This window comes from Pollachius pollachius (assembly GCF_949987615.1).
Source record: "Pollachius pollachius genome assembly, chromosome: 3".
In the NCBI taxonomy this organism is placed as follows: Eukaryota; Metazoa; Chordata; class Actinopteri; order Gadiformes; family Gadidae; genus Pollachius; species Pollachius pollachius.
Genome location: NC_136936.1, coordinates 50,974,963 through 50,993,974, shown reverse-complemented (window position 1 = coordinate 50,993,974; position 19,012 = coordinate 50,974,963). Strand labels below are relative to the sequence as shown.

The 19,012-nt window shown below is 41.9% G+C and overlaps 1 protein-coding gene across 4 annotated transcripts; it reads right to left on the bottom strand.

Annotated features, from left to right (window-relative positions):
• Positions 1-6,172: 6,172 nt before the first annotated feature.
• LOC307072950 (MORC family CW-type zinc finger protein 3-like) lies at positions 6,173-18,474 on the bottom strand. 4 transcript variants are annotated; one of them, XM_079732540.1, is made up of 15 exons: positions 18,424-18,474; positions 14,546-14,618; positions 13,106-13,238; positions 12,756-12,982; positions 12,184-12,331; positions 11,842-11,956; positions 11,293-11,424; positions 10,827-10,946; positions 10,640-10,740; positions 10,121-10,213; positions 9,763-9,799; positions 8,163-8,184; positions 7,778-7,968; positions 7,445-7,506; positions 6,173-7,330 (listed from the first exon to the last, which is right to left on the bottom strand). In XM_079732540.1, exons 1-15 carry the CDS (start codon positions 18,463-18,465, stop codon positions 7,279-7,281), a joined length of 1,548 nt encoding a protein of 515 aa, XP_079588666.1. In that variant the 5' UTR covers positions 18,466-18,474; the 3' UTR covers positions 6,173-7,278. The 4 variants fall into 4 exon arrangements, with proteins under 4 accessions (XP_079588666.1, XP_079588665.1, XP_079588667.1 ...); XM_079732539.1 differs by having other exon boundaries at positions 7,450-7,506; XM_079732541.1 differs by lacking the exon at positions 18,424-18,474 and adding an exon at positions 17,850-17,899 and having other exon boundaries at positions 7,450-7,506.
• Positions 18,475-19,012: the final 538 nt, after the last annotated feature.

Here is a 19,012-nt window from a genome sequence, read left to right as displayed (position 1 = left end):
TGTAGTTCTAGTGGAAGCACGGCGTGCCTCGGGAAGAGGCGCCCGACAGCAACCTGCTTTTAATTTGTCATCCTCATATCTGTATCATGTCACTCGGTGCGGAATAGTGTTGGCTCTGCGCGGTCGTTTCGCTCTTGTTATGCCTTCACAGAGGCATATCAACCGTTTTGCTCCAGCCACATAACATGCATCCGGTGTCACAAAAAGAATACCCCCAATCCGAGTGATCGATGACGATACAAACGTTAAGTTTTAAGCTTGGGCATGTTTCCGCACATGAACGACTTCATGCCTGTCTACGCTTCAAACTCGTGCATGTTCCAGAAAATGTGCAACACGTCCCCCTAGGGTCACACTGTTCGGTGGCTTCTCTCTCCATAAAAAGCTACAGTCAGTGTTTAATGACGTTGATTTACCTTTGAGCATTTCCTAGTATAGGCTACTGTGTAAAATGCTGTTTAGAATTAACGTTTGTATCAAGAAAGAAAGAACCAGCGAGTGACGCTCTTATTCCCGCTCTCCTTGCTTGACCGCGATCTAGCATCTAGGATCGATTGCTCTTCCTTGGGTCCCCTGATGTTAACACTGAATTTTCAGACATTGAATTTTGCAGCTGAATTTGGCATGTTAAAGTTGGGGACGTTGAAAATATTTACGTAGAATTTTTTAACGTTGAATATTTGATTTTGAAGTTTTAACATTGAAAAATAAAGCTGAATATGATTTATTGAGCTAATTCAGAGGCAAAATAATCCAGATACGTTATTTCAATGCATAAATATTCAGTGCTTAGAATTCAATGGCTTTTTATTTTCAAAATTCGATGGCACAGATTTACTTCCATAGTACCGTACTATTCTGAATGGAGGCAGTACTAATAACTTGTGATTTTGACCGGGAAAAGTCAAGTTTGTCAAGTGTTCAAGTTTCACTTGACAAAACCAAAAGTATCACAGTATGTGGCTGCAGTGATCGAATAAAGTTCAATCAGTTAACATGAGATACATTTAGCTGTAGCCATTAAAGATCATAAAGGTAACTTGGACTGTATGATGATACCTAAAGCACTCAAAACCCTGTGATTGTGGACTCACTCTGTTTCCTCAATGGGTACGTAATCGCTGGGCTTGTTCCTTATTTTTCCACTTTAATCTCTTAACTTGGATGCCACACTTAGGATAGTGTTCCTGTAAAACAAAAACATATTGTCCGACTTGTGTCTTGATAAGAGGGGCCGTGTAGTGGTTCTATTTCATGTAGGCTAAGTCGCTATGCTAAGCCTAGGCTTGTCCCTAGCGATCAGGACAAGCGCAATTGCATGCACTGAAAATTTTCAGCAATTCACCAATCAACATTTCCCACGGCACCGTGTATGTAAAGTGGCACACAGTAGCGTTCGTTCTCTTTTCTCCCAGCAGTTGCTTGAACCATCTACAAACACTACTACTTCGACCATCTATGATGAAGAAATGCAGCATCGGCGTGACGGAGCCCACAGAGGTACGGCTCCTTCACGCCCTTTGCACCTCCTGCCCGGACGCTTTCACCCGGCCGGACCTCATCTCTTGCGGCATTCCCCGATTAGAACTGCTCAGGTGGACATTTTCACGTTCAGAGAGAGCCCCCACTGCAGCTTATGGTTCTTCCTCAGCCATAAGGATCTTCCCCTGTTTGGGGTAGAGGCGACGGCGTGCATCACCTTCGCAGCGGGCTCTCATGTGTGCGTTCCCGCCACTTCAATTGATCCATTTTCTTTTTTGGAGCAGATCAGATAGGATAGGCATTCTGGTGGCCCCGGAGAGCTGTTCAGCTCTTTGGTTATGGCTGGCACTTTCAGACAAGCTCACGGGATGGAACAGTGCACCAGTCGGGATGGCTGTTGGTTAACCTCTGAGAGGTCTATCTATCAGGGCAGAGGTCGCCAGTGGTTATCAATACTTTCCAGAGTGCCCCCGCGCCTTCCTCTTCCTCCCTATACGCGGTGAAGGAAGGCAGACAGTCAGTAATGTCTTTTATTCACAGACAGGAGTAGACAGAAGACAGGCAGGGCGCAGGCAGGATCCGTTGTCGGGGGCGGAAGGCAGAGTCGATCACCGGGACCGAGCCAGCAGGCAGGTCGGGGACAGGCAGGGTCGATAACGGGGAATCAGTACGGAAACCGCTGGAGAAACTAGTAATGAAGACATCGGGTAATCTGGCACTGAGAGAACTGAGAGGGGAGTCTATATACCGGGTTGATTAGTGATCAGAGGCAGCTGAGTGCAACAGGTGAGTAGAGTTGGGCTGATGAGTAGAGAGTGGCAGGTAGGCAGGTGAGGAGAAGGAGGGGCCGGTGGAAAAACACTGGGAGCTAAGGTGAATGAGATGACTGACAGGGGAGAATGAGATGACTGAGAGGGCAGATCATGACAGTTGTCCCATCTCTCTGTGAGGTGGGAAGCGTTTCCTACAGTGATTACTGGAGAAAGGTTTGGCTTTCTGCATTATCAAAATATGTGGTAGCCATTTCGGCTGGCCACGCAGGCTGCAACCGTTTTTCATTCACCTACTGGTCAAAAGATTCTTGGGTGGGGCTAGACATGTTAAGCCTGTTTTCTCATGTGTGTATACCATGTTAGGGATCTTGCCACAGTGTTGTTTTTGTTATGAAGGGACTGCATCATGGTCTTCCCCTGGCCCTTTTTTTCAGTTTTTATATGGTGGACATGTCACCTTCGCACTATCCACGGTCTTCGTCCATCACTCACACCCAACAACACTGCAACTCTCAGACACGCCCTCGTCACTTCCCGTATTGACTATTGCAACTCCCTCCTCTCTGGTCTACCCCACAAGGCTAGCCGTAAACTGCAACTGGTCGCAAACTCTGCTGCCCGTATTATCACCAGAACCCCACCCCCAAACACATCACTCCTATCCTCAAACAGCTACACTGGCTCCCTGTCCAACACTGCATAAACTTTAAGATTCTTCTCCTCACTTTGAAGGCCCTCCATAATCTCGCTCCTCCATACCTCTGAGCTCCAGCCTTACACTCTCTCCCAACTCTCCGATCCTCTTCCCTGCTCTCCGCTCCCCCAGCCCGCTTGTCCCCAATGGGGCTCAGAGCTTCAAGCCGCGAAAGCCCCTCATCTCTGGAACTCTCTCCCATTATCCACCCGTAATATTGAGTCTCTCCCCACCTATAAAACCTCCATCAAAACTCACCTGTTCTGACTGGCCTAACCCGCTAAACTCCACCTTCCAGCCAATTTAATGAATATGTTGCATTGTTTATTTTTATAATTTGTTTTGCTTTGCCCTATATTTGCCTGTTTTAAATTGTTTGCTTATCTTAACTGTAAGGCGACCTTGAGAGTTTTTGAATGGTTTAGACTGATTGAAATTAGAATGTTGAATACGTTTTCATTGGAATAAATGCTAGCATATCTTTGACCTAATTTCTGTTGTAAATTGTAATTGAGATGTTGATGTAATAGAAAATAGATGATGGACCTCTCAGCGATGATAGGAAATCTATGCGCACTAAGTTGCATGGAAACCAAGTAACTCAGAAATGGAAATGGGTCTCGACTGGAAACAACCTGAGTGATGGAACCAAAACAAACGTGATACAACTGACCTTGGATTGGAAAGGACTAAAAAACATCTTTCAAAACGGTTAAATGTCTGTTGTTTATGTTTATCATTCAAAAATGAAAAGAAACAAATTGCTACTAGGCAAAAATTCAGACAGAAAAGCAGACAACAATCTCACTGAAGGATATTAGGACCTGTTGTGGTAACTGGTGGGAAGACAGACCAAAACATCAGGATTCATTTATAGTAGAGTAACACTTTTTAATCCAAGTGTAAAATAGTCTAGCGAATGGTTTGCGGATGAGGGGGACTATAATAAGTGGGTGTGCATTCTTTAATGCATCCATGTTTTTGAGGCGTTGGTGTTTGAGGTAGTTTTTAGTTGTTGTAATACAAATGCTCATGTTATCAAAAAATAAAATGACCTTTACCCTTCGGTGCTGCCACTATGGCAGCACCGAGTATCGTTCTCCCTCCCACGCATCTCTCTTTGTCTGATGTTTGATCTTTAAACAAATGTGTGTTGTTGAACAGCATCCCGACCTTGCCTTGCTTGCACAGACAAGATCCAGTGTTTCCCCCAGCATTGTATGGTTAAGGCGGCCACCTTAACAATAGGGCCCCGCCTTGACTACCAAAAAAATATATAGAATTATTTTTTTCTTCATATTATTGCAAACTGAAACCCTCACTGAAGACCGCAGCCCCCCCCCCCTCCCCCCATGTTGTCAGGAAAATGAAACTAACTAAGAGTTTTCCCTCTATGTATTATGGATTAATAAGCTTACCAGTTGCTACAGTCCACTGGGTAGGCTGTTAAACTGATGTATCCAGCTTCCATCTAGGTGGACACTCCCACTAGTGTTGTAACTAAGTCACGGGGAAGGGCGGGGCAGAATTTGAAGTGGCTTTTATTTGCTTTTATCACACGCACACCTGTTGGTCAATAGGGGCCCCTTGTTTCACATTTGTGTGGAGTGCCTTTACTGGAACTTAGTTTACTAGTGGTGGCAGAGTTTGTGTTCACTGAAAATATAAAATCATGCGCTTGCAGTTCCCTGCCTCCAGCATCGTGATTGTACAGTGACCATGGTGTACACATTCAGCATAAGATAATACACATAAAATAGTCTTTATAAATACTGTTGGACCATGTAACCAAGAGGGGGCAAACCAACTTTAATACCTTGTATGATGTGTTCTATACAATTTACATTTACGACCATCAAAAATGTATATTCCTTTCTGAATTTTGCAAAATGCAATAGCTCCAAGACATTTTCAAAGGGAAATATTGAATGATGAAAATATGTTAATGAAAGGGGCTACACCATAAAAAAAGATTAAAGCTGGTTTGACCTCTGAAGGTCACACGGTCGGAGAGATATTCAATCTTGGTATTGTTTAGACTGTTTGAAATTAGAATGTTGAATACGTTTTCATTGGAATAATCGCAAGCATATCTTGGACATAATTGTTGCTGTAAATTGTAGTTGAGATGCTGATGGAAAAATAAAATGGATGCTGGATGTCTCAGCGATGTTAGGAAAGCTATTGTTCCTTATTTACATTTTAACAAAGCATCTCAGGAACGTAAATCAGTATGTTTTGTTTACCGTCCCCCGATGCAAAAATAAAGGTCATGAGTGGAGTGTGGCGGCATCTTAGTGCACCGGTCATTACAGCTCGAGCCAAACTAGAGGCCTTTACTGGGGTGTTGATGGGGAGACTCAGAGAAATGCTAAACCTCCATCTCAACTCCATAACTATTGAACTAATGTTGGCAACAAAGTGAAAGTAAAGTCAGTGTTGTACAGCAGGTGCACAGTAGACTATTAAGATATGGTTGGTAATCAATAACAATACCTAATGGTCCCTTTTCTTCGCCCTTTTGTAGCCTCTTCTACATACTGCACCTCACCACCCCCTCATAAAACCAAATTGTATAATATAAACTCATCTAAGATCTATTTAGTGATGTTTGATTGTCTCTTATGCTAAATTTCCTTTTGTTACGTCTGGCTATGTTTCTTTTTATATTTGCTGTACTTAAGAATGGTTCATTTGAAGAATATACATGATATAGGATTTTATTGATAACATTATTGATCGATCAGCATTGAATAACGATATGTGCAGGTTATTTTAAGCTATGAGCAGGTTAAAATATTACACTTTACCACTTTAAAATGTGTATTTGTCTAAACATGTAGGCTAAGCGGTTGCATGAATAAATATACATTACAATAGCTATTGATTATATGGCTATAAATAATGCAATTATTTGTTTATTAATACAGTCTAGACCTAAATATAAACATTTGTTTGATGGATCATACATGAGCCATGGCCTACAGGAGAAGAACATTTAGTAGGTGCAGTGTGTAGGATTTAGTGGTGAGGTTGCAGATTGCAACAAACTGAATTCCCTCTTCTCACCTCTCCAAATAACGCAGGAGAAGCTCGGTGGCCTGTACTGTTCCAAATGGTCTCTGAAAGCATTGAGTAGCCAAGTGTCAAGTGGTAATATTCCTTGATAGATGCATGCAGTTTATTGAGTCTGTAAAGCTACGGGTCATGGTGATTGGACGGATTTTTCACAGGCTTGGGATAGCCATTGATACCAGATTTCTTCATTATTTTGATCAGAGCATTTGATTTATTGATTGCTGTCGGTATGTTGAGTATTTCAACAAATATGACAAAATGATAGTAAAATAAATGGCCTACCCTTACCATCAACTAATATTAGTGTTCTCCTTCTTTGTGACATGATTGCATAAAATTGCAATGAAAACATGAACCAACATGTTGAACACCCTATGAAAGCCAAAGCCCGCTCTCTAATGCATCATTCAGCCTCGGGAGGTCTGCCTTGTCTGATAAAGGACCAATGGCAAAGCTTCAGTACCAATAAAGGGTCACACAAACTTAAAATATTAAAGTAAAGAACATTCTTAACATATTGATTATTGTAATGAAGAATCAACACACAAAGCAAAACATTTAATTGCCATTGTCCTTTATGAATGAAAAAAAAGTAAATACCATATGTCCCGTCTTACCAATAAAAAGTTTGTTTAATAAAGTGATCATTATAAAATATGTTTATTCTTTCATTCGGTCTTTGACCAAAATCTCCCTTACAGCAATGCCCTGCATTACAGAACAATATAAAAAATCACATGTAGATATAACAAGCAGTAGACATTAAACCGCTATTTTCAATAAAAACACTAAATTATCAAACACGAAAGAGTAAATCATAATATTAGCAGTTTACCATATAAAAATCATTAAAAATGTAATAAATCTGGAATCGAGACTAACTCCTCCAGGCCAAGGTCATCCAGGAGCCTAGCCAACATCTCGGTATATCATAGCTAAACGCTGTCTTTGCCAAAACCCAAAGACACCCGTGGGACTCTGAAGGACATTGTATGTTTTGACCTTGTTTTACATCTATTCACCTTCCTGGAAAGCAATGAGGTGAGATAGGTGGGGAGTTAACCCATAGCAGCTTAATAACCATAGATTCCAGTGATAGTCGCTTCACTATATAAAACATACTATATATACACTTTCTCTCTGAATGTGTAGTTGTAGTAACCAACATGGGTCAATGGTATTGCTGTGAAGTAGGACCATTGATACGGAGGACCTGTTCCAATATCTCCTCAATGACGTTGCACTCGTAGTTCAATTGTTCCAGTTCACAAGGCCTGCAACTCTGTTTTGGAGCTCTGTCAGACTGTTGAGTTGTCAAGAGACAGAAATATAATACATATTGTGTGCCATTTTAATAAGATGCATTTATTTTATTATCTTATATGTAGACGAGAAGAGAGAGAGAGAGAGAGCTGACCTTGCCTTGTTCTTTTCACACTCCTCAGAAAGGCTGGCTTTCTCCCTCTCCAACTGCTCCACCTATTGGGGAATCAAATGGTGTTTGATGTTCTAACAACTAACAAGATGTGTTGATTTTATTTGTATAAAAATCTGTCTTGGTTGTGGCCTCAAAGGTTTTCACAGTTGACGGTCAATATTTCTACTCAAGACACATTTCATTGCAGCATTAATTTCCTACCCTCAAGTATTTTATCGTCAGGATCACTGATAAACTGAGGACTAAGCTGGGAACTGAAAGGCTTAAGAAAAGGAGAAACACCAGCAACCTACCGAAACTCAAAAGGCATACCTTTAAGTTCAGTACATCTCTTTGCGCCATCAGGTCCTGGTTTTCTTGCGTTAGGCTTCTATTGGCCCCCAGCAACTGCTCTCTTTCTCTGCTTATCTCAACATTTTCGCGAGTTGGGGCAGCAGAGCTTCTCAGGCTCATGTGCATTTCTGGCTCTCCTCCATCACAATTTCGCCTTGGTCTCTTCGTACCTTGGGGTTTTGTCAGAGAGAATACACCTGTTATTACCAATGACTGCTGCTAGTGGACACACTGCATGCTAGAGAAATATTATATGAAATATTGTACAAACTGTTACTGTTACAAAACAAAGAACAGAACTGGAGGAGGTACAGGAGGTAAAAATAAAATATGTACCACCCAGACAATACAAAACACATTTTACCAGAAGCGCCCTCTCCTGAGGTCTGTGGTGTGTTCGGGGTGGAGGTCGTGTTGTCATGATCAAAAGACAGTTTCAGTTCTCTGAATTATCATAGCAGCACAGTCACACGTAATACAATTCCATATGTAAATCAATGCATGAATTATATTTCATTTTTGTGTAAAGGTCAGGCAGACCTAGAACCGACTTTCCTTCCAACTGCCCGACTAACGAATACAGTATTAAAAAGACAACAGTATTAAAAGATGATTATTGGCTACCTTAAAGGCCCCATGGCATGCTACTTTATGGATGCTTATATATAGGTGTAAGTGGGCTCTTAATACAGTATTTGAAGACGTTCAAGAAATTCAGCCTTGGTGCAGAATTACAGCCCCTACGAGCCAGTCCCACAATGGGACAGTCCCCCTTCGACAAACGTGCCGTTTTTTAGAGGCAGGTCAAGGAGGAGGGTTGGGGTGTGGCCCTGAGCAGCTTGCGGCCACGGTACCATGCGCTAGTGTTTACAGAGGATGTATTGGAATTGCTCTGATTCACAATATCATCCGGAGGCGCACGCAGCTTTTGGCCGTGTTCTGTAAACATTCTAGAGCACTCCGGGTGTCCGGCGGGAGTCCTGGAGCTCTATATCTAAATATTATCATATTATACATAGATATCTATATCATATATATTATCATGGCCAATGTCGTCGGGTTCTCCGACGTCTCTGGTTCTTCCACTTCCACATCAATCTTAAGTAGACTGAATGGTGACACGGAGGAGAAAGGGATTGTTGCCTGCGATTGTTGACCCTGATTGTCTCCCGCCGGAGCCCCGCTGCCTGCTGCCGAGGCACCACCGCCTTGGAAGTGTGCAGCGCGCAGCGCCGAGGCGGTGGTGGTGCCTCGGCAGCGGGCAGCGGGGCTCCGGCGGGAGACAATCGTGGTCAACAATCGCAGGCAACAATCCCTTTGTCCTCCATGTCGTGGTTCATGTACTTCAGGGAGTCAAAGCCAAAGTTCCTTTCCCCCAATTCCTTCTCAACCATGGCTGAGATTACCCCCACTACAAGTCTCCTTGGGAATGACGAGATGTTAGAGAACCTGTCGTGTTATGCGCCATAACTCCAACAGCAGAACGGTTATCCAAATAACAAAGAAGTGTACAACACTCACAGTGAGTGTATTCACACACACACACGTACGTGGCGCTCACACGGTCGTAGCTCACTGGGCAAAGCAGAGAAGGAGAGGTAACATGTCCCCGTATGACGATAAACGGGGAAAGATTCCAAATCAGCCCTTCTGAGCTGTGTTTTTTCAAAGGCAGAGCAGGATAGCTGGTTCTCGTTTTAACCCTATCGCCATTTCTAGCTACTGGGGGACCATAGGCAGGCTAGGGGAACTCATATTACTGTTAGAAAACCTCATAAAGTGACATTTTCATGCCATGGAACCTTATTCATCATGTAGAGCTTTTATGACATTAGCATGTAATAAACATTCTAAATCTTTCTTATTCTGATAATGATAAAAAATAGTGTAACGCATTTTAATTCATATTTGATGTATTTCAATTTATAGTACATACAATATAATGATATATATTTTTCCTTTACCTCTTGTAATTGATCATTGTCATGAGTCCTCTCGTCACTGTCAACATAAACAATTGTCAGAAATGCCAAGGTCAGTCAATGACCAGTTTTCTGTATGTTCCTATAAGACTACATACAGGTGTCCTGTACCGTACTATTCTGAAGGGAGGCAGTGCTGTTAACTGTTGATAAGTTTGATAAGTTTGTCAGGTTTCACTTGACAAAGCCACGAGTATCACAGTATGTGGCTGCAGTGATTGAATAAAGTTCAAGCAGTTAACATGAGATACATTTAGCTGTAGCCATTAAAGATCATAAAGGTAACTTGGACTGTATGATGATACCTAAAGAACACAAAACCCTGTGATTGTGGACTCACTCCGGTTCCTCAATAGGTACGTTATCGCTGGGGTTGTTCCTTCTTTTTCCACTGTAATCTCTTAACTTGGATGCCACACTTAGGATAGTGTTCCTGTAAAACAAAAAAATATTGTCAGACTTGTGTCTTGATAAGAGGGGCCGTGTAGTGGTTCTATTTCATGCAGGCTAAGCCGTGAATGCTAAGCCTAGGCTTGTCCCGTGAGTGCAATCGCATGCACTGAAAAATTTTAGCAATTCACCAATCAACGTGGGTACCGCCCACATTACCCATGGCACCGTGTATATAGCTCATAAAGTGAAATTTTCGCACTGAGTGAAACGCAATGAGTGAGTTAATTGTTACATTACACTGGGAGACCTTTCATTTTGTGCAACAGATTTCAACTACAAAGTGACCATCTGATTAACAAGCAGGCAGCGAATATAAGGCAGGGCTTATAACTACCTAACCTCCACCTAAGCACAGTATGATAACTGTCAAAATCTAATTTGATCCCCATTACAGAAGAGGCCTTACCTGTAGGTGTCAGTGTTGTCAAAGTCCTGTTTGTTGTGAGTCGGTTTCAGATAATTGCACTCAATCACACCAATAATTCCGACACTTCTTCGGTTTGTTGCCTGATAGGAGCGCATACACCCAAGTTGAAGTATGAGAACTAATAAAAAGGCAGTGAATCAAATTTCACACACAAGCACACACTCACTTTTAGCTGACAGCCGACACGATGATACGCCTTGATGAGTCGGTTATTGTAGTACATCATGAGGCCATAATGCTGAATGCTCTTCGTGGTGTACCCAAAGGTGATGGGGATTTTTTTTTCCTAGAATGGGACTTAAGGAACAATCTGAACCAGAAGAACTGATGTAGATTCTCCACAGAATTAAAAACATTTCATGCATGAATAAACCAAACACACACACAAACACCCCAATATGGGGGCTCTGATTTCCCTCACTCCATAACACATAACCAACAAACAACCAATAAACATTTGCTCCTAGCCTTCCCTTAACAAAGACTAGCCTACTACAAACTGGACTTGGATCCCAGGCGCTACACCGTGTAGCAGCCCGCTGCCCCTGGGTTAAATGCAGAGAATGTACTTATTAATGATTTCTTCTGCAAGGAAAAGCTGGAAAGTTTCTGTGTCTGGTAGAAAAGGATACCACAACTCTGGGTTTGTAACTGTACGTTCTGTCGATACATTCAAGGCTCTCGTAGATGGGACAATTCCCCACCATCTGTCCTCGAATGCTGATCTGCATAGATGGCCTCAAGTAGAGGATGCTGCAGTAAGCCTAAGTTTAGTATAGATAGAAATCTCAATACAACCTCAGAGACACACAAGAATAAAGAAAAGAAAATAACTAAGATCATTAATCACATCTCGATCTGTCTTAAGTATCATAATAATTATATTTATATACATATATATATAAATATATTTTATTTATTTTGTCTTTGCAAAGTGCTTAAGTACATAACATTTAACAATGCAAACATCAGGTTTTCTTATGAATCCCCATGCCTGAAATGTTCAAAATGATAACATTAACAATATGGTTTTAGAAATACGGTCATCTTAATATCTTCATTAATTAATACTGCATCATGAAGGTCTGATCCCTTACTCTGCATTCAGTATGTGGGTCTTCCCCCAGAGCTACAGGGTGTTTATGTGTACCATGCAGTCAGCTGAGGTCGCTACTACTTACACGCAAGGAGGAGTGACTCTCAGGGACAGAAGTGTCTGAAGTGTCTAAGTCATCACAGGGAATGCGGATATCATTCTCTGTGTTGAAATCCAACTCTGTATTCCCTTCAGATGTCCTATAATGAATGTAAAGACATAAAGAAAGCAAATATTTTTGCTTGCTTTGTATTACAGGACTCAAGAGGTATAATTTTGCCGCAAACATTGTAAAACATTATTTTGTGTCCGTCTCGACTATAGACTATAGACTATAAATGTCCTAACATGCCATGTTCTGTGGACTTAAAGCATTAATTCCCATCTTTCCTTGATAAGTCTAGTAACCATGGGGATGAACCCAGACCTGCGGAGGTTCCAGATGATGATCTTGGTCCCGGAGGTGGACTCGATAGCTCGGAGCTCAGTGAGCAGCTCTTCCTCAGTGTTGAAGGGTGAGTGCTCCAGTATGTCCTTCAGACTGGCCCGGTTCTCCCACATCTCTCTCCCACTGAGTAGTCACTCGGGTCAAGGAAGTTCTTATTAGGCTTGGCAGGTGTAACCGATATTCTCCTCACCTTGGACCGAGCAGACCCCTTTATCATCAGTGTCGTAGCAGGGAAAACCAGATCCATGATAAACCATATTATTACATTATTAACCATATCTCATGTTGGAAAGCCAGTGCAAGGTTAGGTCTAGCTACTTCTCTAGCTTGGTCTAAACTTGGGCCCAAGGATATTATATATGTAGCATATGGAACTGATAACAATTATAATCCAATAAAAAATAAATAATAATAATAATATCCTCTAAAAAGGCCCTAGCTAAGGAACCAGATATGGCTTGATTAACATATCCAGAGTAATAACAGTGATCACAACACACACAGCATTGACCAGGAACACAGTGTGGACTTTGAAAAGCTCTAAAGGATATACTTATTTGCTTCATTTTTATTAAAGCTGATGATAGGCACAGCGATGTGCTTGGCTCCGATCTTCTCCAGGTAAGTCTGTGACAGCATGCCAACACACAGGTCATTCATTGATTTGGATAAAATTATGGCATCCTGGCCCAGACACATTGAGCCAGACTTGAAACCGTTGCCATACATTCCAATGGGAAGTTTGCCGTTCAGAGCTATTTTGTTGCTAAATCCGAAGCTATAAGGGAAAAGGAAATATATGTTACATAAAATACTTCACAGCACGGTAATGAATAAACTGAATTCCCTGATGTCGTGATATCCTAAATAATCATCAATATTGTAAATAATCAACTATCACCTGAGCATCCGCTGCATAGTTTTTTGGTCAAGTCCATTTCCGTTGTCCGTGAAGGTTAGACACTCCATGTCTCTGATCTTGGTCTTATCGATCCATATCTGTTTAGCATTGACATCAGGGTCGTATGCGTTGTCTATGCGAGGATTGAGGAAAATACAACGAAAACCTCTTCAATTCAAGTCTATACATAAACTAACAAAATCTCTGCTATTTTAAGTGTAAAACATTTGGAAAAGAATTATCTCTGCATTTGTGAATGTGTATGGTAAAACATTTGGCCTTTTGTCAGATGCCAAGTGAAATTCCAGTTCCAGAACATTTGAAACGCACTTTAAAAAAATAGCTCCAGACTAACTTTTTTCACTAGGAGCACTGTGGCCCCTAACTAAAAGATTTCGGGCCGCAGCCAGAAATTTTTGTGGCATACACCGTTAATCAACATGCCAACCAAATATTCACATTTCAACTAATTTTCACTGTATTACTAATAGATGTTTTGATAATAAATGCAGGAATTACAATGTGCCGTTTCAAATTCAGTGTCACATTTTATTGTGATTCTCATCTATCCCACCGGTTTCCAGTTGTGAGCGCTCATTCGTTCGACAAGCACGGAAGCGACAGTTTCACGGGAGTGCGCCCGCTTGTCGTGCCACTTGACAGGACGCTGAGCCTCCTCTATGCCCGCTCTCCTCTCCATTGAGAACGCATTATCAGGCACGACAAATGCCTCCCGTGTGCTAAGCCCTTTATAACACGCGAAGCAGAGTCGGGTTGGACCCCTGAACAGCGCGGGTCGGACGCGGATTTTGCGATTGCGAGCGAGACTTCTCCGGTGTTGGATATGTTAATCAGAAGCGGAGGAGTCGACTAAAACTGTCAACAGTGGATGATGTGCTTTTTTTGCACAGAAGTCTAAAGCACCACGGCAAACACCAGATAGTGTAATTCCCCGGCATTCCATCTAATGTTTCTAATTTTCCATCGGGTGCGGGTCGGGCGTCGATATCGATTTATAGCGGGTCTGGTCAGGTGCGGAATGTAATTTGCGCTACTGTCGGAACACGGGTCGGATGCGGTTTCAAGTATTGCACACTAGCCGAAGGTCGGAAGATCGAGTCTATAGTTCGCTTGCTCATTGTAAATGCACGTAGCAGGTTGTGAAATCTTTCTCCTTCTCACAGACGTTTACGCGTGCTCGATAATCTCTAGGACCCTCCCCCTCCACACATTAGCGCTATTCCCTATCCTTCTTACACTCATTGGCCTGCAAAAGATTCCGGATTCATTAACGCGCCTCTTCCATGTTTAACGTCTGGTCGCACATGTGCGACCAGATGGAAAATTCAGTCGCACACTCTCAAGTGTTGGTCGCAGCCTGGAGCCCTTTATACTCAAACTAATGTATGCTGCAACATAAACCGAAACAGGAGGACTCACCTATGAGTTCAGCAATAGCACTGAAGGGCCCGCGGTGGCTGGTTGCGTTGGTTTCGAGATAATTTGTGCAAAGCTGAAATGGGAACGTCCATTACTGATTGCACAACACTGTGGTGATCACACAAAAATGACTACAAGGGAAGGGACATTCATCAGGATCAAATACATTACATCAATATTAATGTTTTACTCTGAAAGCTATAACACATCTGTCTACAACTAAATCTATCCCCACTCATATCCAAACCAACGTGGCCAAACATGAGAAACCCTGATGAATCTACACTGATGGACCTCATTCTTACTAACCAACCCCAAAACTACTGCCTCTGCTACTCTCTGGAAATCAGTGACCACTGCCCAATAGTCTGTGTCAGAATTACCAAACCATTACTAAAGTACATTAATAAAAAACAACTTTCTTATAGGATGTACAGAATTTGAGAGTTGAATGAACCTCCTCTATGCCAGATCCAACTCGGCTCTAAACCCTCAGTGTTCACGGGAGATGGCTCTAGATCCTTGCTAGAGCCTCGCGGGTATATGAACCTCATTTCAGGAATGAGCTGCCATGAAATTTGAAACTTCTACTACTCATTTTTGAGGGACTTTGAAGTCTGGTTTTGTTTTAATACAGAGAAACTGAAAATGGACCCGTTTTATTATGTATTCATGAGATTGACGTTGGTAAGACCCCTCTTCGTCACATTGAAATTAGAATGTTGAATACATTTTCATTGTAATAAAAGCTAGCATATCTTTGACCTAATTGTTGTTGTAAATTGTAACTGAGATGTTGCAAAATATAATAGAAGATGTACCGCTCAGCGATGATAGGAAAGCTATGCACACTAAGTTGCATGTAATCAAAATAGCTCAGAAATGGAAATGGGTCTCGACTGGAAACAACCTGAGTGATGGAACCAAAACAAACGTGATACGCCTGACCATGGATTGAAAAGGACTAAAAAGCATCTGTCAAAAAGGTTATATGTCTGTCGTTTATGTTTATCATTAAAAATTAAAAGAAACAATTTGCTGCTAGGCAAAAACTTGAGTTCAAAAATACTCTAATCCATGTGTAAAATAGTCTAGCGAAAGTCAGTTTGCGGATGAGGGGGACTATGATAAGTGGGTGTGCATTCTTTAATGCATCCATGTTTTTGAGGCGTAACGGGGGTGGATCCAGACATTGTGAACATCCGGGGCTTATGATGTGATCCTGATGCCTCGGACACCCGCCTTCTGAAGTTGGCTAGTCGTTGTTTATTGTTAGCTACATTAGCCTCTTTAGCAAAGCAGGTTGAAAACAAACGACACAACTTTACATTGTATTGCACGCACAGCAAGACCGTGCAATGCATAAATTGGTGACCGGAAAAAAGTAGCAATGTAAGTGTGTAAGAGCATTCAAAATTGCTCTCTTGACATTAAAATGACTAACGTACAAATACAAAGAAAATAAACCTCTTCAAGGGCCGGACATTTTGGTTGAGAACGTCATCACTGCACTTGATCTACTCTCAGAATCACGAGAGTTGAAGACAAAAAAGGGGGAGTGCCTCCGGGAAATGCCGCAAGAAAGCTGGGAGATTTCCCCACTTCCAACTCGAAAGGCGTGTGTCCGAGGCATCTGGATAACAGGGGTCTGGGGCCTTTTCCTGCATTCTGGTCCATTTTAGGGTGACCTGTAAATCCTAAATCCCTTCTGATTCATAGCCTATATTTTCAGTTGCAGGGTCTGCACAAGACCATACTATTTAACGGAAAGAAACAATAACCAATTGACCTGTCACTAAGTCATGCCCCCCGCCGTTGCCATGACAAACTCGGACAAACAAACTAGATAACAAAAACATATGGAAAAATGTCAGCTGACAGTATATCAAAGCAGGTTTTGGAGAAGTATTGGGCAAAAAAATATTTAATTTCTTCCAGAAGCAAACGAAAGGGACTACATTACGCTACGGAGGGTTATATTCAAAACTTTAAAATACGTACAGAGGGTGACAAGCTTAAATTCAGTTGTTATTCTGGGCCCAGTTTCCGGAACGCATCATTAGCCTAAGTGGTTCATGAAGTTCGTCATGCGAGCATCAGACAGTTTTTACACCGTTTCCCGAAAGCAACGTTGCGTAACGAACGTTGTGAAAACACTCGTAGCTAACGAGGGCTCCAGGGGTACTCGTTTTTTCTTGTCCCGTTCTGGCTTGGGAAAAGAGATGAAATATACTCCATTCTGCAGCCTCTCAGGATACCGACCGTCCTTGTTACATGTACCCAAAGCACATCGTTTGACCATGTTTTTTTTTTTTTTAACAAACATAAACCCACCATTAAATTGTTATATTTTGCCTCCTCCCTGATGTTTTCAATGGAGTTGTCCGAGCTGATGTCCGAGTATAGTTGAGGATGGAATGTCATTGGCTCATTAGCGTTCTAAGGGCAGAACTTAGCGACAGGTCAATTAACTATTGACGTGATATTTTTATGTAAACTACATAGGCAAAATTTAGACTTATAAACCTGAGACTAACTTTCAGTAGATTTTAAAGTATGATTGCAGAGATGGAATGTATGTTTATTTTACTTTTTTTGTATTTAAGAGGTGGTATGCTCACTGCTTGATAGGCCTATGATTTTGTTACTAAAGGTGCGTTCATCGTCCTGGTGATAACGAGACGGCTCGCCAGTGATGACGCTCATGCGTACGCGTGTTCCCGACAGCGACTCGTTATCACCAGGACCGTAAACTTGCCTCAAAATCTGGCCCAAGTTGCCGAACGGAAGTAGAATCATAAGAGCGTCATGAGGTGTCGTCACGAGAACTTTCCGACGTCGCGACAATGTTTACCCCATATCTTCCAGCGATGTGATCGCACCATATGCTATTCATGCTGTTGCATGTCCTTTCCACTAGATGGGAATGAAAGCTAAAGTAAGGAGACCATTGTCAGCTAATGTACTATAACACCTTCAAAGTTATTTTTTTACCATCCCAATTTCATCGACCCATCTTCATCCATCATAAATGTCTTCTTACCCATGTCTTGTCATGTTAATCGGCAATGCTTTTTTTTCTATATATAATTTTTAAAAGCTTTAAAAGATCCGGGGCTATTGAAGTGAGATTCGGGGCTTCAGTCCCAAACGCACCCCGCTCCTCCGCTGGGCGTTGGGGTTTGAGGTAGTTTCCCTGTTCACAACTAAATTAGGCCATCACTCTTTCCGGGAAAATCTGCATCCAAAATTAAACGATACAAATGCACACCTTCATGTTATCAAAAAATAAAATGACCTTTACCCTTCGGTGCTGCCATTATGGCAGCTGAATCAATTCCACACCACAGAATGGGAAGCTGTTTTCAGGACGGGTCTCGTTCCCAAACGCATTTCTCTTTGTCTGGTTTTTGATCTTTAAACAAATGTGCATTGTTGAACAGCATTCCGACCTTTCCTTGTTTGCAGACAGTTCTACTCTCTATGAAATGGGTTCAAAGTAGAAAACCGAAACTGGTATTGATCTTCAAAAGGAGACGTAGTTTCTGTAGTATTGATATGTTGGGATCGATCCGCCCATCGCTGACTTGAGCGATGGGCGTGACACGGCCTACCAATATAACAAAATCGGTATTGACAATGGACGCGTTAGAAAGGTGAACATTGTACTCTGATGCTTTTAACAAGCTGAACTGAATATCAATAAAACGTGTTTATCGACCAACAAGACATTGGTTGCCATGGGAATAATGCAATGTATCCCGTAAAATTGTAATTATTTTCTGCGGTGATCATCGATATATTTCGCTCGTGGGATGACGTTAAGATTAGTATTGGCATAATTCTACCAATCGATACAGATGATATGTTAACCTTACCGTACTCAGTGGGATCCCGCGGTCCGTCTTTGCAGCTGCCATGTTCCTGTGAAACAGAAACTAACTCTAGAGTGCGGGAAAAGTTTAAACCCGCCCAATGCAAAGCATAACCGTCCCAGAAACCAGTGTCAAACGGAAGACCATGAGCCTACACACACAATAGAAAACGCATCATAAGCATAAGCTTAATATCTGTATCAAATTACACAATTTAAACGGCCAGTTTAATCAATTGCACATATATATACGTAGATTATAATGTTATAAATTAAAATACACAGGGATAGCCAGAAATACACAAAGAAATACACAAATAAGAATAATTATAATTATTCTATTCTCCACCCACGTTGAGCCACTCCTCGATCGGCATGCTGCAGTCAGGGCTTTCTCCTCAGATTTCAGTCAGACCTACATTGATATACGCCCCTCTAGTGTCGAAGGATACCACATAAAGCAGCATTACTCATTGCGCGGCTCGCAAGCCACATGCGGCTCGCCAAGCCTCTATTTGCGGCTCGCATGGCGGTAAAAATATACAGTGATATGATCATGCAGTGAATACAGATATTTAAAAAAACAATACAAA